Source organism: Saccostrea cucullata, unplaced genomic scaffold (genome assembly GCF_032062105.1).
Source record: "Saccostrea cucullata isolate Sc308-1 unplaced genomic scaffold, CSIRO_AGI_Scuc_v1 ctg867, whole genome shotgun sequence".
Lineage (NCBI taxonomy): Eukaryota > Metazoa > Mollusca > Bivalvia > Ostreida > Ostreidae > Saccostrea > Saccostrea cuccullata.
The window spans coordinates 173,057-201,053 of record NW_026923146.1 but is presented as its reverse complement, the minus strand read 5'-3'; the positions used below and the strand labels follow the sequence as shown (position 1 = coordinate 201,053).

At 31.7% G+C, this 27,997-nt stretch overlaps 1 protein-coding gene across 1 annotated transcript; it reads left to right on the top strand.

Annotated features, from left to right (window-relative positions):
• On the top strand, window positions 1–27,541 carry LOC134263299 (adhesion G protein-coupled receptor L2-like). Its single transcript, XM_062745638.1, has 33 exons — window positions 1–58; window positions 3,596–3,710; window positions 3,842–3,945; window positions 5,287–5,460; window positions 5,699–5,789; window positions 5,881–6,014; window positions 6,675–6,812; window positions 6,991–7,086; window positions 7,640–7,870; window positions 8,032–8,094; window positions 8,716–8,877; window positions 8,997–9,146; window positions 9,265–9,363; window positions 10,113–10,207; window positions 11,381–11,575; window positions 12,129–12,200; window positions 13,564–13,669; window positions 13,780–13,917; window positions 14,030–14,099; window positions 22,551–22,704; window positions 22,910–22,962; window positions 23,361–23,469; window positions 24,106–24,209; window positions 24,303–24,405; window positions 24,574–24,751; window positions 24,927–24,996; window positions 25,271–25,337; window positions 25,584–25,669; window positions 25,852–25,978; window positions 26,188–26,229; window positions 26,734–26,868; window positions 27,054–27,194; window positions 27,292–27,541. The coding sequence occupies exons 1-33, from the start codon at window positions 19–21 to the stop codon at window positions 27,346–27,348; spliced, it is 3,699 nt and encodes a 1,232-aa protein (XP_062601622.1). The 5' UTR covers window positions 1–18; the 3' UTR covers window positions 27,349–27,541.
• The last annotated feature ends 456 nt before the right edge of the window (window positions 27,542–27,997 follow it).

Below are 27,997 nucleotides of genomic sequence, written 5' to 3'. Positions count from 1 at the left end.
TATTACTCTAATGTTAGGATGGAGATGTTAGTGTGTATTCTGTTTTATCTACTATCCGGTAAGTTAATGTTCAAATCAATCTTCTTCATTTTATTTTTATGTTAATTATTAATTTCTATTGTTAACTTTGCCATTTTGGATTTTGTTTAAAATTTATACTGAATACTCTTTATCTTCAAACTTAATCTCTTTTCGAGAATTATAAAGTTACTATATCATTCTCTCTTAAAAGAGAATGACGTTTTTAACAAAAGAGTTCATAGTCACTGCTTAATGATAGCCTTGAGGAGGTTTAATACGACCCAACCTGTCGCTGGGTCGTATTTTGACTCGAAATGACATGCATATCATTGTACCATTTTTTGTTTATGTTGGTGAAACCAAGGGATCACTTATAACATAAGAATATCAGGTAATCAATTTCAAATAAATCAAGGGGGTCAGCATCTTTTATACAAACATTTTAATTTACTTGATCATTCTTTTTTGTCAATGCAAGTTATAGAATTCTCGAAAAGATTTATCAAAACACAAACAGTCCGTCACTGAGTACACCTTTCCGTAGAAAACTAGAAGAATTTTCGATAAGCAAACTAGGGACAGTCTTTCCCTATGGATGTAATGACAATGTCGATAGTGTTGGAAATCTTTCCTGTCCACAGTGTAACAATGTAAATATGATGGGACTTTTTAACCATACACAGAGAGGTAAACGTACATGTAGTCATGGGCATCGGTCTTACAATAAACCTTTAATACACGATGTCTCTTTTCATTCATTACTACCTTATGTAAATCAACAGCTTGGTCTACATCATATTTGCACCAAATTCTAGTCTGTCCCTTTGAAACCTTTAAATACTAGTCTTCTTGAAAAGGCCAAGGCAAGTCCAATGTTTGATTCTTCAATACCAGAATATAGGCTCGGATCTGTGATTAATGATATTGCAAATCATAGGCTTTTTAAACCCGCACGTTTGACTGAAGAAAATGCAGCCACAACAATCCGTCTTTTCTTAAACTTCAATATGCCAAGAAAGGAATTGACGCGGTTAATATAAGTAATATTCGTAATCACAAAGGGTCCAGTCTTGTATATATAACCATATTTCAAGTTAAAAACTACACCTTGTATTTCCTACAAAGATACATCGACCATTGCTTCCAAACTTTTCAATTACAAAAAAACTTTTCATGGCCTGGATATCGAGTACACTGTATCTGAAACATAATCCCCCATCGTGTTCATGTTCTTCTTCGCCCTATAACTATACTCCTGCAGGACATGTTATTACAGGTGATATACAGTTAATAATGAGGACCTTGGTTCACTTATTTTAAAAGGTCCTAATTATAGGAAACCCCCAGTCCTTCAAATGACGTCGGAATTTTATACATTTTATGGATTATGTTGAAGATTACGGCAGACGATGGGCCAGATATGAAACAGAAGACGTTGACACTTTGTCAGAATGGATTAAATGTATCAGATCCTTGTTAAAATCGCGTATTAAAAGATTGAGGGGCAATACATGTTCAACCAAGCCTCTTTCTTTACTCCTCAATAAGATATTGACAGTAGTGAAGGAAAAACTTCAAGAATACTGTGCAAAAATATATTCAAGAGATGATGCAAATCAGATATGGATTCTTAAAAATTACAAAGAACTTTTGGAGAATTTGAAATCACAAAATTTCACCAAAATCAACAGCTTAAAATTTTTCAACTTAATACAGAACCATTCCCCGCGATAAATCAAAGTCCATGCTTTTTTGATATCATCGACAGCTGCTATTTCAATAAAAAAGGAACTCGTAAATTTACTTACCTGGTCACTATCATTTGCAAACTTATTTGCTAAAACACATTCTGATTGCACACACAGGTACTTCGAAGTTGACATCTAAAAGATGCTTGAGTTTCTGATTGACAATATTTATGTGGTTTTTGGAGACCAGGTCTTCCAACAATCTATATGAATCTCCATGGGTACCAATTGCTCTGCGTTATTAGCAGACCTGTTTTTGTATTCATATCAAGCAGAATTTGTGCAAAATCTTCTGCGTGAAAAGAAAAAAAAAACACTTGCCGTCACCTTCAACTTGACATTTAGATATATCGACGACGTACAGTCAATTAACAATGGTAATTTCCATTCTTATGTTGATACGATATACCCTGGTGAGCTTGAAATAAAAGATACGACAGAGTCTGACACATCTGTTTCATCTTTAGATATTTTACTTGAAAAAGACGTTAATTGTAATCTAATAACCAAGCTCTATGATAAATGTGACGACTTTAACTTTTTTTATCGTCAACTTCCCTTACTTATGCAGCAATATACCTTCATCAACTTATTATGGAGTTTATATATTTCAGTTTATTCGATACACAAGAGCATGCTCTACGCATGAAAGTTTTCTTAAACGAGGTAAATATCAGCAGTCTCGTTTAAAGTCATCATTTCGTAAGTTCTATGGTCGATACAATGACCTTGTCAGCAAATACAATTTATCATTGAGTCAAATGCTGATTGATGTTTTTAATGCTGATTGTTAGTCCATTATTTATACACTGAATTGATGACAGATTTTTCTGATATTTCCCGATCATGACAAGGGGCACACAGCGGTGTGATCGGTCGGCAGGGGATGCTCACTCCTCCATGGCACCTGATCTCACCTCTGATGTTTTGGAGGTCCGTGTTTGCTCTGCTCCTATTTTGTATTGTTTTATGGACTTTGATATTGAATACTGTTCATTATCCATATCCTTCATTGCAAAAAGATTGACTACTAATTATTCCGTCTACCTAATAAAATCATACTTATCAATGACAGTTCGAAAGGGGATGCTAGGCAATTGTTCTAATTTTGATAAATGTATGGGCCAAACAGAATGAGAATGCACCGTGTAGAAATATCATTGTGATGTTATTAAGAATTACGAAGTTACATTAAAATTGTGATATTTGTAAATATAGAATTTTTTGTTGTATATGATACCACTGTTTACTACCGTATATCCGTTTTTTCTTCGCGTGTTGGAAATTTTGAGAAAAAGGGGTGGATTACTACAGTTTATTTTTATGATTGAAGAATTTTTTTTGTTTAAAATGTTAATGTTTTTATGTCAAATTATAACTGACATGTTTTCTGCGTGTTTTATATTTTGCGAATTAAAAATGATCGCAAAAAAAATGTGAAAAATAGGTCATCGCAAAAAAAAAAAAAAAAACCGGATATACGGTATTAAGCAAACTCTCACCATCTAAATTCTGTAGAGTATTAAGAATCAATTTTGGTAAAATATGACGTCACTCGCTTTGGATTGATATGTCATCCAAAGGATTGTAAGGTTTTAATATAAAACTTAATGACACAAGAACTTCACTTTGTTAACTTTAATTTATAATGAATGTTGTAAATGAAGGTTAACAGTAGTTATTTTAATGAATGATTCTTTTGCTTTCTGTGACACCGCAGTGTTAAAATGAAAAAAGTCTTTCGTTGTTATTGAATAATATCAATATATTAAAGTTTTTGTACAAAATTACTTGTAAATATATGAATTTACTTTTATCTTTTACAGTGTCAACCATACACTGTCATGCTTGCAAAGGCCAACAACAAATAATTCTTCAGTCTTATGTTGGGGAAAAGGTGGCGTATCCAGAAAAATTTCCGCTGGAAAAAGGATACGAAGCGTGAGAAATAATGTTAATCGAATAAATTAGATTATGATTTTTTTCTGACATTTAATATAGTGTTTGATTATTTCGTTGCAACTTAAATTTTTTTAGCCGAGTAGTATTAACGGTAGTTATTCAATTTTAAGTAACTTGAACTGCACATGGAAAGTCAGCGCGGTGGCAGGATATGAAATTGTCGTTTATCCAAAGTGGATGTGCGAATCTGATGCATCTTTCCGCCTATATTATGGTAATTAAGTTTTTCAGCATGTTTTGATAGATACACTATTTGTTCACTAGCAAATAACCTCAAATTTGACTGAAAAAAAATTGTTGTCTTTTTAGCTTTTCCCATGCACGTCCTTAAAAGTCTTGAGTCATTTGTATAAGTTTTTATTCATTTTAAAACATCCCAGATAGAGGAAAAACATAAGTTCATAACCAAAATAGTATTCTCAACAAGACTTCAGCTCATTTAAATTGAACGTAGAACAAAAATAAAGGAAACAAATGTACCTAAATATTCAGAACTGAATCAGACAATAATTTATCACGCACGATCTATTTCTGTAACGTTTTTTAGAAATTCAGTAATGGTATGAGAGTGTTTACTGTAAAATAACATATTTTTGTGAAGTCAAATTTTCATGGTTTGAGGAAAATATATGGGATTTTGGGGGATGTAATTTGACTGAATGACTGAATGACTGAAGAATTTCTAGTAGTAATTTCTGTGAAATTTACATGTCATGGTGGACATAAGTTTATGGGCCTCTTCATATCCCGAAAAACACGCAAATTAAACCCCTCACGAAAATAAGGGATTTCACAGTATTTTTAAAAACCATGGAAATGTCGTTTTCAGAAATCACAAACTGTTTTAGAATGTTGCCCCCGTGGCGCAGTGGTTAGAATCGCGAAGAAAGGAATTGATCATTACGTCGCGGGTTCGAATCGAGACCGTATAAACCGAGGTCCCGTGTCGCAGTAGATGCTGGCACGAAAAAGATCCCTCCCAGCTTAAGGGCCCTGAGTGCCATGTTTAGGACAAAATTTGCAGCTCTCCAACGGCAAGTGATGGCGTCTCCATATGAGTGAAAAGTTTTCGAGAGGGACGATAAACAATATACAATCAATCAATCCATAGGAATTTTTCTTGTGTAATCTATTTAAACTCAATGTTTTCATGAAAATTGACCAAATAATAAATATCATTTTGATGAATTATTTTTTAAATATGTCTTTAAAAGCTTAAAATTTGAGATTTTGCAATAAAATTCTATATGACAAGATCTAATGGCCTTTAAAGTTCATAATCATTTTGAGTTAAAAAAAAATCTAGGATTTATATGTACATCACAGGTGAATTTTTCAGTTAATAAAGTTAGTTATTTTTAAAATGAATATTTTGGCATTACCTTTTATTTAAAAATACTACTATTGATCGTAAGATCAATTGGTATTAAAATGTCAAAGTTGATTATTTCTCGTTTCTTTTTTCATTCTTCTTCTTCTAGTTCTTGTTCTTCCTCCCTCTTCCCCTTTTCTTCAGCTGTATATAAATTCTCTGAATTAGGTTTTTTTATTGAAGGTTCAGCAACATCATCAGTGCTAGATAATTGTGTAGGCTGTCCTAAGTTAGATGGCCATTGTAAGGAAATTATACAAACTGCATCCTCAGAAATTCTCCTGACCATTACAACATCATCTTCATATAGGGAAGGAGGTTTCCAGTTTCGTTTCATGTCGGTTGAAAGCAAAAAAAGTAAACTGGATTATTATTGTCTTTAACTAAATGTGCTTAATATTTGCACCTTCATAATCTATCTCAATTTCAGAAATAAATATGAGATTATTCTGCTTATCAAGTCAATTTTAGTATTTTCAAATTAAAAAGAATTATTTTTATGAAAACTTTAAGAAAAATGATAAAAATTAGCATACATTATTTGTAGGAACAAACATCTTACATGTCTGTTTTGATTATATATTTTTTTATTTAGTTGATACCTGTGACTCTACTGATAAAACACTCCGGGCGGAATCAACACCTAAATATATCATATCTCCTGGATTCCCGTCTAATTACCCAAGGTATATAACACCGTGAAGAAAATAGAGTAAACTAAATTGTTAGAAGTAAGATTATTAATTTTCTATTCTTCGATTATTGTTTTCCTTTTAGTAATTTACAATGCTTTTGGAAAGTGGAACCTGCTATAATGAAGAAGGACATTCGTTTGGTTTTTGAGTTCCGGTCTCTGAATTTAGAAGAAGGCTTTGATAGCTGCACTGATTACATTATGATAGATGTTGATGGTCAGTATGCTACATGCATCTTGACATTTGTTCTAGCAATTGTTTAAAGTTTTATCTTGACCTTGGAGTTTTACCCATTTTTGTAAAATATTTTACAAAATTTTATCCTGAACATAACGTTTGAATAGTTTTTTTCTATGGCTTTTATATGTAGCTCACATATTTATTTACTATGACAAAATCTTTCGAAGGAATAAATGTTTTACCTATTTATATCGATATTAGAGTTTAGTCCCCTCTTTTCAGATCTTTAACTTTGCACATTACTTTTGAATAATTGTGCTTAGGTTACCATATTTCACAGGTATATTCACTGAGATAATTTTTTTTACCTTTAGGTGTTAATATTTTTAGCTATTGACCTTTTAATTTGAGATTGGCTTGCATTTGACAATATTTAACTTTCCTCATGAGCTGCCATACAGAGGCACCAGTGTTGCAAAACACGTCCTGTTTCAAACAATATTCTTTTTTATCATAATTAGATTTTTAATTAAATAAATAGAAAACATCTGTAAAAAAGTTTTCTAACCGACTGGGCAGAGCTGATGTAGGCATTTTTTGGATCCTGATATTTTTTTCTAACTTGAATTTATTCTTTTAAAGAAATTCTTTCTAATACAATGAACATGTACTAATTCCGATATATGTCACATTTAGAAATTTGTACACAATCGGAAGAAACTATTTTAAGCACGGCCGACCGTGTGATCTTGAATTACACCACGGCAGAGGTGCGGTTTGTAAGTGATATAGGATTTGAAAGCAGCGGATTTGTTCTAGCTTTTTACATTGAAGGTAATGTTTTTGTTTCATTAACTTGTTAATATCATCTAGTTTAGTAAACAATTTTTCTTAAGTTGATCATAGTAGTCAAATAAAAACAAATTTATCTGATATTTACTGAATATTAATAAATGTCATTCTTTTGTCTTGGTTTATTATAGTTAACAGAATCGTATTTGGTTGTATTTAGACAAAGTTAAATCCTGCTACTGTCAGCATGGAGGTACCTGCTTGAATTCTACATGTCTTTGTCCACGTGGTTATAAAGGCAGTTTTTGCGAGTCAGGTCAGTATTATTTATTATCTGTTGAAAGCGATGATTTAAACTGATTGATGATAATTAATCATAAATAATATAAAAGATTTTCCATTTGAATTACAAATCTAAACACTGCAGTTTGGAAGGGTTCACCAAAGTGTTTATCTATTAAAGAAATTTAATGAGAAATATCAACTGCAATGACTACCATATGCTTTATTTTTGTTATAAACGTATGCGATTACGTCTTTAACATTATGTGTCTTATCAAAAAATTATTTATCTTGAAAACTATGTTTAAGCTATAAGAACGGTTGTCCCATAAAATCAAAAACAATGCTACTTTATAAGAATATATTGTGCACAGTAATCTTGAATTTTCAATAATATTTGAATAATTCTAATTTTTTCTTGAAAAGATATGAAAAATTAAGTTGCTATTGTTAGAGAAAAGTTCATTGAGGATCATCTTCTTTGACACACCTTAGGCAATCTTGGGGTTCTTGAAGTTGTTTTAATCAACTTGTGAACTTTTATATTCTAGCTCTTTATTTATTAGCTTTGATTTTTTCTTGTATAGAATCGTTGAAAATTCTTTCCTGGAAAAGCAACAATATATTATTGCGTGAAGGTAAACCTTTGTGGCTGGAATTAGAGACAGTAGATGACCAAAGTCCAAGTGTCAAATGGTTTCGCAACGGAATAGAAATAACCAGTGCTTCTTTAAGATATACAAGAAATTCCTTTAAAGCTCCACACGGTTCATTTCTCCATGTACTAAACATATTCAATGCTTTAAGACGAGATGAAGGTAAATTATCAGTAAAGGTTTTAAAATGTGAAAAGAGCTTTTGTATCAAAACAATTAATGTTACTAATAAGAATGTTTTCATTTTTTCGAGTCGTATCGTTTTAATAGGGATTTACGTGAACAACAATTGTTTGTTATCTTCAATGTTTATTGATATTTAGGAAATTGGACTGTTGAAGTATCAAATGGTGTTACTACCACATATAGAAATATCGTTATAAGAGGTGAGGAAAGGAAATCATAAATGTTTGTTATTAAAAGTAGTAGCTGTAGGTACACTACTAAACACTTTACTTATATGCCTTCTAAATCCATGTGCACATATAAGTTGCATTTTCTTGCCTCCTTATATCCAAATGGTAGGGTAATCAAAATAAAACATAATGCATTTTGATTTATTTACATGTATATACATGTATCTACAGCTGTATATCCATCTCCATGTATTTCATACATACAGTTATTTTCTTTCTTGATCATTATATGATAAAATTCTTTGGTACATTTTTCAAAATTTGTTTTGTTTATGTATTTATTTTGTTTTTATCTGATATTTTCTCAATATTTGATTTCGTGGTCAGTTTTAGGCCCTTCATTTTTGCTCATTTAAATGTATTGCTTTTTGTTGACTTTTGAGATTGTTGGCTAAATACATTTAAATGATTAAAACTATTTAATGGTTCTCAGAAAAATTGTGCTGAGATTGCGATGTGAAGATAAATTAACATATTTTCATGTAATCCTTTTGTGGCTTTAATATTTTCAAAATCTCGGGAATTATGTGAATTTTTCTCCATTGGATTCAAAATTCAAACCTTTAATTGATATTTGTATTTTATATTCAGTTCTTCCAAGACTTTTGCTACAGATGACACCACAATTCGACTTTTCGATTCAAAGCGGAGAAAGTTTAAATCTTCAATGTACAGTAATCAATCCAGAATCTCTGTCTAATTCCACGAGCGGAAGTTTAATCTGGCAGAGAAATGGGAAGAATATCATAACAGGTTTGCAACAAAAGAAAGTAAAGCTACATGAAATCTATAACAGTATAATCCAATGATGTACCTTCATTTGAGACAAAAATAGTTTTCATGAAATAAGCATAGTGATTTAACCTTTGTAGATTCGCAGTTTGATATAACAACAACTGACATTTCCACGACATTAAAGAAGAACTCGACAGGAATCGATGATTCTGGAAGTTATTTATGCTCACATTCTTCTTATCCTGATCCAACAAATGTCTCTATCACCGTAATGGTAACAAAACCAGGTCAGACAATAATTTGTTATAAGTAATAAAAATAAATAATAGATTATCATCGAAAATGTTTATCAAACATAACTTTAAAAAAAAATGTTCTTCATTAATTTCATTCTGAAATCCAAAGAACAAATTAGATGTCCAAACGCAGTATTTGATGGAATAACATGGAATGCGACAATCGCAGGAACAACTAAAAGAGAATCCTGTCCAGAAAATCAGATAGGTATCGATTCATTCTCCGATAGAAAAAAGTGTGTTTTCTAATACATGGATCAATAGAATTACATATACAGTTACATATATTGTTTAAAGGGGAAAGGAAGGAGGAAAACGTGTATAAAAAGTATAAAAATTATAGTGTTGATAAATTGTGTATTTATTTATTTTTTTTTTTTGGCTGAAAATAGTTTTTCAAGAGAACAGTGACATTAAAGAAAGGAGATGAAAAAGCAGACTATTTATGTTGCTACTTATATATTGTAAATTCTTGAAATTATTCGGTTTTAATTACTTTCAAAAGAAGCTACTTGTTATGGTAATGGACACCAGTCCAACAGGTTTAATTTTTTCCTGATTACTAATGTTTAAGAGATTCACTTCTTGGATTCGATGTCAATCCTGGCCTTTGAAATACGTAATTACGCTGATTAATTTTTTAAATGAGTTACAAGATATAAATAAATATAACGTAGGGTTGACCTCTAGGATACAAGTGTGCTGTAAATACAATCCTTGTCTTGCAATCTCTGTTTACTTTACATGGCAGATGAGCTGGTCAAGTCATACTTATTTGTAAAATAAATTTATAATCCTTTTTATGTATAGTACAATTTTACAAAACATGAATATGGTTCACTGTGTCTCTTTAAGCAAAATAATTTGATAAAACAGATCTATGTAAAATATAGAGAATGTTTAAAAAAAATACATGCATATTCAAACAATAAAAAAAATATGATTTCAATGCTCCAGGTACTGCAACTAGGTTTTGTAACACTCAAGGTGAATGGGAAACCCCTAATCTGGTCAACTGTACTGACGAAGCTTTTGTGAACGCTTCAAATGAGGTAGGTCATGATAATTAGAGTGAGTAAATGCTACTTAATCCCCGCAGTCATGCTTTTTAACGCATATACCACTTCCTATTTCTAACGCAAAATCACGCATATACCGTTTCCCCGCAATTACACATTTTCACGCACTTTAAAAGTTCATTTAATCTTCAATTTATTACCAAATTTCTTTTATATTACACTTGCTTAAATCTCATAAAATAAGAAAAATCATTTTGTTATTAAAATATTACGTCATAATATTAATTACGCTAAACTTTAGAGAAACTTGTTCTCCGCTGTAAAGTGCTTGCGGGGAAATGGTAACGTATTATTTCTATGACGTGAACATTTAGTGTATGCTGCATAACAATTCAGTTAGTTGTAAAGAGTTAACATTAATACTTGTGAATAAGTTTTTAATATTTCGAAAGTGCTAACGTAGTAATGCACATTAAACGAAAACCATTTGATAATTAAGAGCATAGTTCAACAATTTTATTTGATGATACATGTACTTTGCAAAAATATATATCTTAGGTAATGATACTCATTTACACTTCCCTTCACTAGAACATAGAAATTGGATTGACATTTTCTTTTCGGGATTAAATGGTTATAAACTCGGTTCGATGAACACAATTGATAATGAAAGTGAAAATTTGCTTTCTTGATTTAACATGCATTTAACAATTTTAAAAGGATAAGTCGTCTTTTGAAATAAAATAAAAAATAATATTGAATTGTTGTAAAATAATACAAAAAGTAGTACCCTTTTGTTTTGTTGATCATTAGAAAGATTGAATTTATAATCTGATCAAAACGCATCCCTGATTGATATGCTTTTCTGCAAAATGGATACACAGTACCTATGGATGATTTTACGAATCACTATATAGGATAGTATAATAAGACCATATTGAACTCCTTTAGAATAATAGCTCCATATAATTAAAGATGCACTAAAATGTATAAATTTTTTTTTTTGCTAATTGATAGTTGACAGCTAAAAATATCATGTCTAGATATATCTGTTGACCCCCAGCCTCCTTAACAATGAAAATTTCATGCATTTAAAAAGATTAATGATCGTTGTTTAATACAATATAATCCATTAAGAATAAAAGATATAAAATAAGCTTGTAAAGAAAGGCAGATAATTATTACATGAAGTTTCCTCTTCATCAGCTGGATGCTTTGATAGAGGACGGAATTGATGACTCAGAGCAAGTTAAGAAAACTATTGATAATACTTTAGTGAAGATGAAAAATTTGACATCTCAAAGTACTTCACTGAGTGCCGGAGATATCAGTTCCTCTCTAGACATCATAGAGAAGATTGTCAACGTTACCAATCTGACGGGTGCGAATATTGAAAAAGAGGTAAATTTAATATATATAGATATAAAATTATAATGGAGGAATACCACCCCAAAATTTTATTCCACAGATCTTTAAGACATTCCTGTCAAGTTATGGTTTCAGCATTGAAAGGCCGATATTAGCTCTTCTGAAGTCTTTTATTGCATTTAATCGTAGAAAGTAAAAATAAAAAATTTTATTTGCAAATAAGATGCTTTAGAGTTTTTTTTAAAAATGCTGGCAATGAATGCACCATATGAATATCTAATAAAATTTGTAAAGAATTGCCATTTCTCTGAAAATGCAGAAAAAATCAGTAGGAAATAATTAAAAATAAGTAAAAACTAATATTGGTTTTTCAATGCTGGACATATCTTAAAGATCTATTAAACAAAATCCATGTGTTATTTCTTCTACAACGTAATTTATTTTTTCCTGTATGATACAATTTAGAGACAATGCTGAAAGACCTTAAATGTATTAAAAAAACAACTGTAAAGTACTCAATATCTAAAATAAGAAACAAAATATAAAATATGGACAATGTATCTTATGGGGACTTTTAATATTTTAGGTGTTCTTTGAGGTCGTCGACAATGTTTTGTCTTCCAACAATTCTAAATCATGGACAACCGTACAAGACAAGGTACTAATTAAGCATAAAAGTCAAGGATGTCTTAATAATAACAAATTTGCGTTTAGATCTCGTGAACTAAATTTAATTTTCTTTAATTGAAAGAATTGTATGCGGTATATAAATATTTTAGACCCCAAACAAGTCAAATTTCCTGAAATGTGCCGAATTGTATATAATAAATGACAATCATTAATTAACAAAAATATCATAGTTTGGAAATAGGTAATTGACAAGTAATGTTTCTATGACGTCAAAAGAGTATTTGGATTATTTTTTTGAAAAAAGAAAATGGACAATGTTTTTCTTCACTCTTGACTTCAAAACTCATTGAGCGCAGACCTGCCCTAAAGTAATATTCACACAATTCTTAGATATTTTCATTCTACAGCAAAACTCGTTCAGTACGAACACAACACGGATATTGCGAATTTACGGATATAGTGAGGTCATCTTACATCCCCAGCTATATAAATTTAAATATTTCCATTTCTAATGTTTTTCTCTGTGATAACTCTTTGAAAGTTAGGGGTAGTTTATTTCTTGATAATTCTGCCGGAATGTAAATTAGGCAGGTCGATAGGTCGGGAGCTAAGGAGGCCTAATACGCATGCAATTCTCGTGCGCATCTGTGTCTGACGATAAGGAGGCCGAATATGCATGTAAATCTCGTGCGGCTGCCTTTGTGTTTGACGTCGGTTGGGGAGGACTATTGAAATTGGCATGGAAGTCATCATGTGATTTAAATCTATTTATCTACATTTTGAAAGTCTAAATCTACAATTTTATTTTACAATGAAATGGAAATATAAGGAATCACTGTCTAGTTAGGAGGGTATGTCAGGGACATCAACAATAGTGGGAAACATGGGATAATTTAAGCATAACGGGCTTCGCCCTGACATACCCTCCTAACTAGACAGTGATTCCTTAAATACTTTCTTATACGGTTATAACGAAGTACGGATATAGCAAAGTAATTTCACAGGTCCCAGTGACTTCGCTATAAATGAGTTTTACTGTATACATTATATCAATACATTGTGATGATGTAGACTTGTGCTCGTAGACTTTTACTGTAAAATATCGGCAGAAATATATACTCCTTTTTCTGTAAAATCGTGGAAATTTTGAATAAACATCATATTTCTGACGTCATATTTACCATACGGCGTCACAGCTAATGAAAATATTCGATGCTTTGAAGTCTGCAGATATCCCCCTGATTTAGAACATAATTCTATATTTTTTCCGTTAAAATTTGCTTTTGGAGGCATGTATCGGTCATTACCGATTTCATTCTTTTGATAATACTGTCTACTATGACAGATACGTTCTATTTATTCTGGTGTCAAAATAATGACTTCCTTACTAGACGGAGAAGGATGCTAGTTCTTTACTGAAAAATATGGACAGACTTAGTGAAGTCATCATGAAAAATGACAACATTACCGCAACAACATTTACTGGCACAAATTTTGGTAAGGTTTGCTAATACATAATTCTAACATAAACATTTTCAATAGAATAAAAAGTCAATTTCTGTGGAAAATGCGCGCGAATTTTAACGATTGCAATGTTCATTTTGAAGAGGTGACCGTTGATAAAACAAATCTAGAGGAGAATGGGATAACATTTCCGAAGAGATCGTCAAACAACAGCAACGAAGTTGACGATGGCATTGCTACTTTTCTTCAATTACCAAAGCAAGCAAATAAAACAGGGGAAGGTAACCACAACATTTATCAGCTTTTTAATGACAATTGTGAGTCAATTTAGTCATTCACAGGTTATCAAACAATGCACTGGTTCATTAATAAATTTGATTTGCTTTCTTCCAGCTATTGCTTATGTTGCTGTGATATATAGGACGATTTCCGAGATTCTGCAAACAAATACAGATGCAGATAGGTAAATCTAAATTCCATTTATTATGCCCGCACTTTCTAAAGAAAGTTCGGGTATATTGTTGTTACTCATGTCTGTCCGTCCGTCCGTCCGTCCGTCCGTCTGTATCACTTTTCTTCCCTGAACTCCTCCTACATTTAACACAGTAGCCTATTCATCTTTTGGGAGATGGTTAGTGGTGTCATGTAGATGTGCAGTAAGGTTTCGGAATTCTGATTTTGTTCCAGGGGGTCAAATGGGGGTCGAAAAATGACGTTTTTGTGCAAAGTCTTCCCTGAACTCCTCCTACATTTTACTCAGTAGCCTAATGATCTTTAAGGAGATGGTTGATGGTGTCATGTAGATGTGCAGTAAGGTTTCAGAATCTTGATTTTGCCGCAGGGGGTCAAATGGGGGTGGAAAAATGATGTTTTTTTAATTCAAAAAACCCTGTCCTCCCTGAACTCCTCCTATATTTTACTCAGTAGCCTAATAATCTTTTATGAGATGGTTGGTGGTGTCATGTAGATGTACAGTAAGGTTTCGGAATTTTGATTTTGCCCCAGAGGGTCAAAAGGGGGTCGAAAAATGAGGGGTTTTTTTTTATTCAAAAAGCCCCTGTTTTCCCTGAACTCCTCCTATATTTTACTCAGTAGCCCAATAATCTTTTAGAGATGGTGGGTGGTGTCATGTGGATGTGCAGTAAGGTTTAGGAATTTTGATTTTGCCCCAGGGGGTCAAATGGGGGTCGAAAAATTTAAAAAGCCCCTGTCTTCCCTGAACTCCTCCTACATTTTACTCAGTAGCCTAATCCTCTTTTGGGATATGGTTTATGGTGTCGTGTAGATGTGCAGTAAGGTTTCGGAATTTTGATTTTGCCCCGGAGGATCAAATGGGGGTCGAAAAATGACGTTTTTATGCAAAAATCCCCATCTTCCCTGAACTCCTCCTATATTTTACTCAGTAGCCTAATCATCTTTTGGGAGATGGTTGGTGGTGTCATGTAGATGTGCAGTAAGGTTTCGGAATTTTGATTTTGTTCTAGGGGGTCAAATGGGGGTCGAAAAATAATGTTTTTTATGAAAAAAGCCCCGTCTTCCCTGAACTATATTTTACTCAGTAGCCTAATCGTCTTTTAGGAGAGTTAAATATTTTGAAAATTAGGTAAAACATTAACGTCAAGGGGTAAAAAAATCATAGCATGTGGGAAACATCTTGAATTCTTACGAGTAATGTACATGTCAAATGTGAAAGTTATGTCTCTTCTCAATCAGAAGTTAGAAGCAAATGAAACATTTTTGAAAAGTGGGTTAAGCTTCAAGGTCAAGGTCACAGAGTCAAAAGTCATGATTTATTTGGAATGGTCTTATCACAGGTAATAATATACATGCATGTATAATATGAATGCCCTAACTTTTTTCTTTCAAAATGATGAATTTAAAACAATGTAATTTTTTGCAAGTAGGTCAAACTTCAAGGTCACGGGTAAAAAAAATCATGTCATATGTCATTGTCACAGGTAAATACTTATACATATGTTTAATATGAATGTCTTGTCTCTTCTCATTCAATACATAATGACAGTGATGACCAAGGTTAAATTTATTGTGACAGATGGACAGACTGACAAACAAATGTACATATTTCTATGTGAATTGGTTAAAATTGGCCCAGTGGATCTAGAGAAAAAATTAAAAATGTAAACAGTTTCCAGACAAACAGATGGACAACAGACATAATGTAATTAGGAAACCAGAAAAGCTCAAATGAGCTAAAAAGTATGATTCACAAGTATTTTGAAAGAGTTACTATGGTAACAGTATTTGAAAACCTTTTTTTTTCATGCAATTTTTTGAGAAGCTGAAAATGTATATAATGACATGTATCCATTGTTGATAAAATTTAACATTTCAGAAAACAGTATGATTGACAATAGTTAATCAAGGTGTTTTGCGTAGTAAAAAAAAAGCTTGAAAACTTTTTTAGCTAATTCAACCACAGAACCTACTCAAATTTAAGATGCACAACCTTTTCAACTTTTATAATAATTATTTTTTAAATATTGATATCATTTCTGATTCAAGGGAGAACATTTTAGAGACATGTCCAACATGTTCATGTTTTATTAGTAATTTGTTTGTTTGCTGTGAAAACATCTCTCTCGGGAATTTTTCCCTCATACACGAGGGCTGTTCAATAAATAATGTCCTGAACTCTATGACATACAATACAGATATCATATGACATTAAACTTGACTTTCTCTCATTGTTGAATCTTAAATGAATTTATAACAGTTCATGTGACCAGTTTTAAATCACATAGTTTCATCGTGAGAAGCTGGGAAACAAGGGCTATTCGAGACACTGCATTATAAATGAATGGTAAAGAATCAGTAAACTAGAGTGAAAATAAAGGCTAAATCAAAGCTGCTGTAAAACTTGCTAAAAATCCCAAAGAAATATTCACTGAAATATGTGTCAATTACAGCAACCGATGCCTGATTTATAGACAAATGAGCATGTGGATTTCAATGATAAAAATTTATATAATGGGCATCAAAAATGGGTACCCTCCTTGCCAACAAAAATTATAACAACATATGTACTGTTTGCCAAATTTCAACAAATAATATTTGATGATGTATGATTGACTTTAAGACACATAGCAAATTTGATAGACATCATATCGGGAGTAATTTACACTGTTTTTAAGAAACGTTTGACAGTAAACAAGCTTGGTACTCAAAAGTCACCCTATATTTTGAAAAATGAGTGAAAACGACAGCGTGTAACAAAGTCTTAACAATTATTTTAAAATATCAGTAATTGTAGTTATCCACGTTTATTTTATATTCAAACAGATATTGGAACATGAATCTATTGCTTAAAATCATCAAACAAAATTTACCATAAGATGTACTTGATAAACACGGCGAAGGTCTGACAAAAGCAAAGGTATGCAAGAGCACAAAGACAGATTTATATGCAATTTTCTTAAATATTAGAGGTATTGTTGTTCGAGTTCGTATTCGGGGAGAAAGTTTAATTTCTGGAGGAGTCTAGATTGCAATTTTTTTTTTTTGCAAAAAAGAAAGGTTTATTAGAGGAAGGACCCAGAATCAGGAATCCACTACATTGAATTTCTTCATGACAGCGTACAAACCCACATGCCCTGAAGAGTAAAGGAGTTTTCGGGATAAACAGAAAGTTTATATTTTTTCACATTAACAATATTTACCAGATCTTTGACCTTTTGACTTGTTTCTATTTCCAAACCTGAAAAAAAACACCTTTCAGAAGGAAAAAAAACAAGTCCAGGAAATCACTGGATCAGCCATTTTCCAGAATACCAAGGGTCATACCCAAAAATGAGTTCTAAAAACAATCAGAAATTGGATGAAAAATGTTACGGACATGTGTTTGAATTAAAAGAGATTAATAGGTAAAATCATGAAGACTAAATCATTGAAAAGCGTCGTTTGCTTCTTTCTGAGCACCGAGGACATTATTTATTAAACAGCCCTCGTAGAGACACCACCACTTAAAAATAATGAAGACAAGATGTGATTCTGAAGCACTGATGCCCCCGTATGGCAGCTTATGGCGAGGGTGGAAGTTTCTCAAATGTATGTCAAACTCAAAGGTCAAAGGGTAAAAGTTTTGGTATCAAAAGAAAGTCTTGGCACAGGGAATACACATGTGAAATAAGAAATCCCTAGTACTTCCTGTTCAAAAGTTAACTGCTGAGGTTAAAGTTTTTTTTTAAAGTGGGTCATTATCTAGGGTCAAGGTCAAACATATTTATATCTGTTGAAAGTTCACAATGAATACACATGTTAAGCATGAAAGCCATAGCACCTACTGATCAAAATTTAGGCAAAGATTAAAGTTTGGTATTTTCTTGTAAAAATGGGTAAAAATCCAAGGTCAAGAGATCAAGAGGTCAAAATTGGTGGTACCCAAATAAAAGGTCTTGTCACAAGGAATTAACCTATTAAATGTGGAAGCCATGTGTGTAGCCCATCCCACTTAAAACTTATGGGCAAGGTTAAAGTTTCTGCGGACAAACAGACAGACAGACAATTTTCTTTTTCTGTCTTATTTACTTCTTTATTTAATGATTCTTTACTTTTCAAATTTTATTATTAATACTCGACTTTCAAGATTTTTCATTTCTAAAGATTGTTTTCTATATGCCTGTTTTAACAACCCCCTCCGAAAAAGGGGAAAAGGATGTGCCCTAGGGTATATCAAATTTGAAATAAATAAAGAGTGATGTACGTTTGACTTCTCTGAAAACGTGAAGCAGATCCTTGATCTACTCAGCTTTCTCAGATTTATACCTATTTCAATTACCTGGTTCAATTCATTTAAATAAGCAAGGCTTATATACAGACTTAGTATCAGAACTCAAATTTTAATTTGGCTTTATAAAATTAGGGTATAAAATGTTAATTAAAAAGCCAGTAGATCCCACCCTCCCACAAGTACACACTTTTTGGTTCAGTACTTTAAACTATCTAATGCAAATGTGTCTAAAAGATGGAAATTAGCCCGCCCCTTCCCGCTCATACACTACCCTCCCTGATGGAATTTTCGAGTTTAGAATATTCTCCTTTTGTCTGTTTGTCAAACATGTTTTTCAGGTAATTTGTCAACCCCCCCCCCCAATACACACATCTTCAAAATTGACATTCCTATTCAGTACATATTTTTAATATCAAATAACTGGAATCATTAATCTTTTAATATCTTTAACATTTCTTTTATTCAATATCAAGAAAATGCAAAAAAAACCAAAAAAAAAAAAAAAAAAAAAAACAACAACAACGAACAAACAAAGCAAGAGCATTTTTTCTTTGAGAGACATCTTTTATTTATTGTAATTAAACTTGGTTTCTTAAGTGTCCACTGTATTTAAAATAGCTATTTTTTAGTATCAGTTTTTATACAATCAAATATAAAATGAAAGTTTTGACAAAATTCATGCCTTCTACTCAATTCATCTTCCAACGAAAAATGACAAAGCAAATGGGAATTGCAGGGACGTGGCAAAAGGGGGGGGGGTGCAAGGGGGGCCTGCCCCCCCCCCCACTTTTTTTCCCAACATTGCCTTTACTATTGAAAATGTCCACTGAAAGGTTGGTTGGTTGGTCTTACCACCGTATAGTGAAATATAGTATTATATGCCACAAAAATTGGAAGTAAAAGAAAGTTTGCCTTGGAAAAAGTTGGCCATTAATCCCCCCCCCCCCCCCCCCCCCCCCCCCACGGAAGGATTTTCGAGTTTGGGCAATTTCTTTATTTCTTTCTTTTTTTTTATTTTGCTTGTCAACTTGTACAGGTAAGTAAAAAAAATTTCTCTGGTTGGCCCCACCATTTCTAAAACGATGCTACGTGCCTGAATTGAAAAGTATAATGAAAGTATATGACTCAAATTTGTGCATGCAGGGCGTAAAACATCCCTTATTTAATAGATATACCCTTCAATCTCAACGCGTACTTTATCTGAGGTATCGAAACTACCATGCCACAAAAAAAAAAGGAAAAGAAAAAAACTTACCATGACTTCACACTTTTCGTATTGGGACAAAATTTATCCATTTTTTAGACAATATATATTGACGCTGTTTTTCACTATCAAAAAAAAATCAAAATCTAAAAAAAATTAATAGGGTTTATTTATCACATTGATCGGAAGTTGTACCTTCAGTTTGAAAATTAGAAATAAATTGAATGTGAAGTTGAAAGATAGCAACTGTACAATTCCTTTTCTGAGATTGTAGTTGTTTGTGGTTCATATTTGATACTTTTCAATTTCACCCCTACTAATGTTATTGTGATTTAAATTTAAGACACGTGGTTAAGGTTTACCTATTCAAAGGTTATAGGGTAGAACCGGTTTTATAAATAACATTGGCAGTAAACAGGAAATTGCTATAGTCTGTTTCTTCTGAAAACATGTCCTGTGAAAAATATGTTTCCAGACCTTTCTGAAAGACTTTCATGATTTTCAACAGAAATGGGTGGCTAAAGGGGGGGGGTTAAAAAAATAAATGCATCTTTTCATAGTGTACTGCAAAAATTACAGCTCAATAGCGACCGATTAGCTGGTAAAAAAATGTGTAATATCATCAACACTGACAAACCTTTGTTTGCCTTATATGGCTATTGCTATTAATGCGCACAGAGGATCTTACCACGAGCAACTGACCATGCAATTGTTGATTGAATACGTTTACGCCAAATACATGTTTACATGTTACTTCGAATACGTGGTTCAGGTCAATCTATGATCATGTCAATGGAGTGCAAATTGACAAAAATGTTCTTATGAACAAAATGCAAACATTAGAAACTATGAAAGATATCACAGGCCTCATGGGCGTTTTTCATTTTTTGTTAACTAAAGAAAAATTTGTTTTATAAAATGTATACGTAGTTAGTGTCAAGTTCAGAACATCAGCACTTCAAGGGTAAGGAAAACGAGCAGCTTCTCATGTGCATTTAAATGGACATAACTATACTCGTGATCACGTGTGTTGGCAGGGAATCTACCTGACAATGGTATTCACCGATAGTATAATAAAGGAATTTATCAAGCGTAAAATTCCTGTAGTATTCGTAGTAACCCATAATGCAATTCTCATTCAGCTGATTTGTCAGTTAAGGTCATATTGGTGCCTCATTTGCTAATCTGACGCCAAAAAATATAGTCCCAGTTCCCATGCAAAATATTTGTCCAAAAAGAAATTTTATTTCATGACAGCAGAAAACTGAATCATAGAGAATACTTATAATTAAAACTTGAATGAATTCAAGAGAGATCTATTTAAGTACATTTCCACAGAATGATATGGTGGTGAAAACTAAAACGCAACATAACTTTTCTGTTTACCATGTCTCCACGTGCTAGTCACTTCCTGGCCACATTTCCGTGAATAATTTATCCTATCTCGCTGAAGTCTCGCTAACTCTCGACAGGGCCACTGTCAGAGCTACTCTGAACTCATCGGGTTTTATACTTTGCAGAACACAGAAAAAGAAAAGGTTCCGAACACATTAGTAGGGGTGAATTTAATAATGCATACTAAAATATAAGTTCAATGTTCACAAATAAATTCTTTGCAAATTTCTAATTAAACTAATCAAAATACGAATTTCAATATTCTTCAATTTAAATTTTTCATAGTTATCAGAGGCCTATACATTTTCAGATGATTTGTTATAAATTTGTATTTTTCATTTTTTAAACTGCTCCCTTAGAAAAGTCCGCCTTTAAATGTCTGAAGTCCGAAGTCCGCTGTTCGCTGTACGCTATTCCGCAAATGTCCATTACTGTCTCATGACAGCATCTAGTAATTTTTTTGGAAGCAAACTTCAATATCTTTGAATTAGCTGATCTGAAGTAAAAGCTTGTACAAGTTTTTTTTTTATTTCTTCAATTGGTAGTCTGTCTAACGGTCTGTCTGCCAAACTGTTAATAATCAATTTGTTTTTTCAACCAACTTTCAACCCAAACCCACTGGACCCAATTCAATCAACTGTGCCAACAAGCAACCATGCGTGGACAAAAAGGCTCAAGTTTCCTCCCAGGAAGAGCCAAAACTCTTTTAAACAGGGGATGATTAAAAATACATGTAGCTATAATTTTTTTTCTCAAGGACCACTGGACAACAGGAGAAGTGAATTAAACATATGATAAAGCTTGTTGTCCTAGTGATGATTGACAATTTATTGCTAAAAAATTAGGGTCTACATTTTCCTTGGGAATATCCAAAGACAGTTTTCAAAAATTTTCTGATAAGAAAAATAAACTAAGAAACTAAGTTAAAGGCTTTCTGAGATGTCAACAAGTTTTGTTAAAGCGTGTGTTAAGGATAGCCATATTTTGGAATCAATCCCCAGAACAGCAAGGTCTTTTAAGCAAAACGAATATTGAAACATTCCACGAAAAGGTACGGTTTTGCCTTTATTGTGCCCTAAAAATTGAATGTTCTTAAAAATTATGTAATTAATCGATTAATGAAGATATTAAGTGAAAATCTAATTCAAAATTTTACAATTTTCTGAATAGTAGTTTTTGGCAAAGACCAGTTAATGTAACTTAAAGGACTGGTAACCTAGATTGAAAATTAAATGTAAAAAGCGAAAATAACAAATGTGATCGAGCTAAAAAATATAGATTACTCAGATTAAATTTGAAAACATGCCAAAAATAAACCACAGACCTCAGAACATTCCAGGAAATTTCAATTCCAATAATGATTAAACATGTATAATGAGTCTTTTAAGTGTGAGCAGGTTTTAAGAAATCACTTGAAAAGGCTGAATCACGCCAGAAAGTTAGTCTTCTGCTGGTAAATAGTCATGATACATGCAGACTACGTTGTCACTGGTAAAAGGTTTGTTATCCATTTTTATTTCTATCAAAAATGCAACTTTATTGGTTTGTCTTATGTTTATTTTTTTCAGAGATTATAAATTGGAAACAATTGCAAATGATGAAAAAGTGAGAAAAAAAGAAGTTAAAGAAATTGTGAATTCTGAAATTTTGTCACTCACAACACAGACGGACTTAGGACTGCTTTTCCCTCCTCTAAATCTAACTTTTCAACATCTAGACAAGGTATGACGAACACCGACATTTTTTATTTCCATAAGGAAATAGAAACGGTTAATGGTTTGTTCACGGAGAACGTTTTGATAAATTATTTGAAATATATGTTTTAATGATAAAGTCTTGTAAACTTTAATCTATGTATATCTTTATTGACAATGGTTTTTTCCCTAAAGAAGAAAAAGTAAATCAAGTTTAAATGTTTTCTTTCCAGAACAAAAGTGATAAATTTCAAGCTACCTGTGTATCGTGGAATTTTACATTAAAGTAAGTCAGGTTTTTCATCTCATGTTACCTATAAGAAATGGTTCAGGAAATACATAAAAGAAGATATTCAGAAGATTAAAAAGTAAATTGACCTGAATATAAATGTTAATAGATTGATTGATCATATGTTGTTTTACGTCATATTTCAGATTTCTTCACTCATGTAGAGACCATATATATGTATCTCTCGTTGACAGTCCGGATGATGAGATCAAATTTAACATTTAGCAACTAATCGAATCATGTTACTGTTGGAATGATATTCTGTTCTTTCTATCTCATTAACGTTATTCAATTCATATCCTCCTTGAAAATACAGTCAATGAACACCTATTGCTGAAAAGTGTATATTTAAATTTCTTTACGCATTCAAGCTATAATATTGTTTTTATCTTCAGAAGGTGGTCAGGAAAAGGCTGCAAAGTGAATTCAACCACTGACAAGAGGACAGTTTGTCAGTGTAACCATCTGACCAACTTTGCTATTTTAATGAGACCGTACACATCTGTAAGAGAAAACAAATCGTCATTGTAAAATACGCTCTTAATCAGAAAACACAGAATTTCAAAGCATTTCAGTAAATTTTATTTTTTGTGAATTAAGAATGGGTTCTTTCCTTGCTCTGTCATACAATAGCATTATTGAAATCTGGCATACTCTAATTTAGGATATCAAATATATCATTTGTTTCAATAAAACAAAATTGATTAAAAAAATAGGACAAACGGAATCCTGGTTAGCATTAATGGTGGAGATGGTTTCTTTTTTTCTGGAAAAGCGGGAGGGTATATAGCATTAATGGTGCAACTCCTCTCATACCAATGAAGGAAATTTAATGAAACTTTCAAAGAATCTTTATTACATATTGCCATTGTGCACCTCCTATTTTACTTTTTGATCTGACATATATTTTGAATTTTCCAGAGCAAAACATGGATACTGCCATTATATTCATATGGGAGGCGGGGGGTATTATTCAGTGAGCTCATTGCTCACAGTACCTCTAGTTTTTTTTGCATTTATTTTGTGAGAATGTAAATTCTAAAAAATAAATAAACTATAAGTGCTTTTGAAATTTAATGCACAAATGACAGATATTTTTACATTACATATTGCAAAAATGTGTTTTTATTTCTGTTACAGGAGGAGGAAGACAAAGAGTCTCTGAAGACTTTATCTTTTGTTGGAGTTATCATCTCCATAGCTTTTACAGTTTTAACCTTCATAATTTACATCGTCTTATGGAAGTATGCCCTTCTGACAGTATTTCAGATTTGTATTCAATTGCTTTAAATCACACAACATGGAAAACATTTTGAATGGAAATGTTATTTTTTTAGACACATAAAGAATGACCAGAACATCATGCTGTTAAATCTCTGTGGATCCTTGATTTTATCATATGTTGTCTTCATCTCGGCTGTGGAAGAAACAAACAATGAGGTTATTGTAACTTTCTAATTTATCGTTCATTTTTCAATGTACAGAACTGCATATTCGACTTTACATAATAAAAAAAAACGTGTACCTTAAATTGTTACCAATTATATGAAATACCATCAACCATGTAAACAAAAAAATTCTTAAATTTGATTTTCTATATATTTTAAGGTTTTGTGTATCGCAATAACCGCCATCATCCATTACCTCTTCCTGGTGACCTTTTTCTGTATGATGGGGATGGGAGTCTACTATTTTATGAGTATAACCGTGACCTATTACGCGATGTATATGGCCAATAATTTCAAGTCCAAATCCAGAGTACGTTGGTTTCTTTTAGGAGGATGGGGTGAGTAAGGGCTATCAAAGAGGTTTGCAGAATCTAAATTGCTGAATGAATATGTGTCAGAAATTTAAATCTTTCTATGATTTTTTATCATATCAAGGTAAAATGAATGCACTTTTTCTTTTTGAATCTGAGTAAAATTTAAAAAAATGTATATAATATAAACATTTTATTTCAGGATTTCCATTAATTATTGCAGCTTCAACATTAGGGGCATTTTGGGGAAATAAATACCACGTTAAAAACTAGTATGTTTTTATTTTTAAATCGACTAGTTTGCATACACTTCCATTGCTAATAAGTAAACGTTTTGTTTATTTTAGTAACATTGTCTTAATGCTGACTTGTTATGATAAATGTTAATGATATGAATTTATTTGAAAATATTACCATTACCAACTTCTAAAACATTTTCAACTAAATATTTAAACTTTTATATAGCTCTTCAGCTAAGTGTTACACAATGTGGAAATATTGGATGCTGAATGGAGGAATATGAATATATGCTTATTTTTTTCATAGCTGCTGGTTGTCAGCAGAAAGCGGTTCTCTTTATTTGTTTATTGCTCCAGTTTGTGTCATTGCTGTGGTATGTAAAAAGAAACAGTCTGAGAAATTCTCTAATAAGGATGTTGCATATATATTTGTTTTTTTAACTAATAAAAGTACGAGTTTTAAGTCAATACAAATTTCTCTATTCTGAGAAAAAAGAAATAATTTCTTCAATGTTAATGAATAATTAAAATAAAGGATTCACATTTATCTACCTTTGTTTATGTGAGAAAAATCTCCTTCTTACAATATTCATCATATTTCTATTTGATTTATATTTCAGATAAATATTCTTATAATCGTGTCCTTAATTCGAGTTTTGTTTGCAACATCTACAATGATAAATTCATCGCTTCATAAAAAGACTGTGCAAGTATTATCTTCATCCTTTACATTTAGTAAAAGAAAAATTATCTGTTTCAAGTAAAGACAATTTGGCAAATGATCTAGTTAAAACAATTAAAAATATAAAGAAAAGGTACATGAAATCTGAATAATAATTTTTTTACATGCTTCAGAGTCTTATTTATGGATATTTGTTTTCAAAATAGGACGGCACTACGTTCACTCGGTACACTTGTACCCGTATTAGGAGTTACCTGGCTTTTTGGAGTCTTAGCTGTTAACGAAAGTTCAGAAGTATTCCAGTTTATTTTCATCATCTCTAATTCCTTACAGGTGTGATATTTGAATTCCAGTAGTAACTGAATGTAAATGAGAAAGAAGAAAAAGTTTATATTTTCTGACTATTTCATGTTGTAGATTTTCTGAGCTTTTCAATTTAATAAAAGAACAGAAAATACTTTAAGTACATAAAGCAATAAATGAGTGACAATTTAAAGTAATTTCAATTTTATCAAACTTGATGCCGCATGTTTTTATTTCAGGGATTTTTCATATTTGTCTCACATGTGCTATTAAACAAGAAGGTGAGTTTTTCTGTGTTTTGCGTTTACTTGGTTATCTTTTCCTGTATGGGAATTCTGAATTTGTGTTTGAATGGTATTCTTTTTCTCTTCAACATATACATATCAGGTACTCCTTAGGCTCATATCCTATATTTGTTTAATTATCTTCTTCATCACTAGCTTTATTTCTTTCTCTTTTAGCTCAAGTAACAAAACATTTTAAAGCTTTTTTCGATCATTTTATTTCTGCTGTTAGTTTATTGTAAGATATTGGTCGCATTAATTATAACATTTTCACCTTCTTCTGAAGAATCAAAGAAGTAATGAAATATATGGAGATAACGAACAGTATTCAAGCTCAAAAGTTCATTAAAATACAAATTTTGTAGCAGAGCACATTTGGATCTCTAAAACATCGGAGGTGGGAATAGGTGCCATGGAAGAGTGAGCATGGAATAAAGAATTATTTGAAATTATATTATCACTAAACATTCAAATAATAGGTTTTTTTACCTTTGTTTTCAGCTGATTAAGGGTATAAAGACTCAATATCCTTCCTTGAGTGGATTAAGTATATTTACCGAGTCAAGCGGAAAGGAAACAACCTCTGTATCACGGACACACTCATCGTCCTCCGATCGACCTATAGTCAAAACCAAAGTAAGCTTCGTTAATTTTCATACTTAATGTGTATTCAGAGTATTTAAATTCCAAATTTTACAAACGTTCAACAATATCTTGCTAATTTTACAAAAAAATCGAAATATAATGGTAATAATTTCTTAAATTCTATTTCGAAATTTTGATGTAGTGCTACTGTGTATTATGACTTTTATTTCTCTCAGAAAAAAGGAATTCTATCAATTTTTGGAACATCATCGGATAAAATGAAAACACGGAAACCAAATAAAGTAATTAAGTCAGACTCGTTTCTGACAGAAAAGACCTTGACAACTGATTACTCATATATACCTCCACAAGAAAAGGTAAAATCTTGTTATCTTTTTATCTAAACTTTTCTCTTGATACATGAGTATAAATACTGTAAAAAATTGTATTATAATTCTTATAATGAATTTACAGATTTGCTTGATGCCATCTGATATTGAACCAAAGCAAAAGGAGACAAAATTTGAATGAAACATTGAAGAATTGAACCAACGGTTTTACTTTTCCGGTTTTGAAACTGATTTAATACATTTCTTTAAAATGTTAATCAGTATGATCACAAACACTTCCTTTCTTTGCCAGTTCTCAGAGTGTTCTACAATGAAGAAGTCATGCCAGTGTAATCTCAACGATTATAAAAATCATTTTTGTTCTAAGAGTTAAATATAGGACAAGACCAGCTAGAGTTCCGTGAATTCCATTTTTAATCTAAGGACATATTAGTTTTAATGCATTAAACTACTGTAACAAAAGAAATTAAAACTCTTTATTGAGTAGTATTAGAACACACTTAAAGTTGTGAATGTTTTCGTTAAGGACGTAGAACCTGCACGATATGTCATATTTTTCATCAATTTATTAACAACAACAACAACATTGTGAGAGGAGGGTCCATTCTACTGTCGGTTAATTAACTTATGTAAAATAGTTAGTTCGTTTCAAGCAAAAAAAAAAAAAAAAAAAGGAAAATGAAACAAGTATTAACCTTTATATTTCGTTGTTTTATCATTTATATTTTAAAACTGATTGTACTCCAATTTATAAATCAGTACAATATAACTATTTTCAAACAAATCATGTAATGTACGTTTACCATTAAGATGAACATTTTAATTTTATC

Coding starts and splice junctions, on each gene's coding strand:
- LOC134263299 (XM_062745638.1), top strand. CDS start 19: ATGGAGATGTTAGTGTGTATTCTGTTTTATCTACTATCCG. Junction 11,576..12,128: donor GTGCGAATATTGAAAAAGAG/GTAAATTTAATA, acceptor TTAATATTTTAG/GTGTTCTTTGAGGTCGTCGA. Junction 24,406..24,573: donor TGGAAGAAACAAACAATGAG/GTTATTGTAACT, acceptor ATATATTTTAAG/GTTTTGTGTATCGCAATAAC.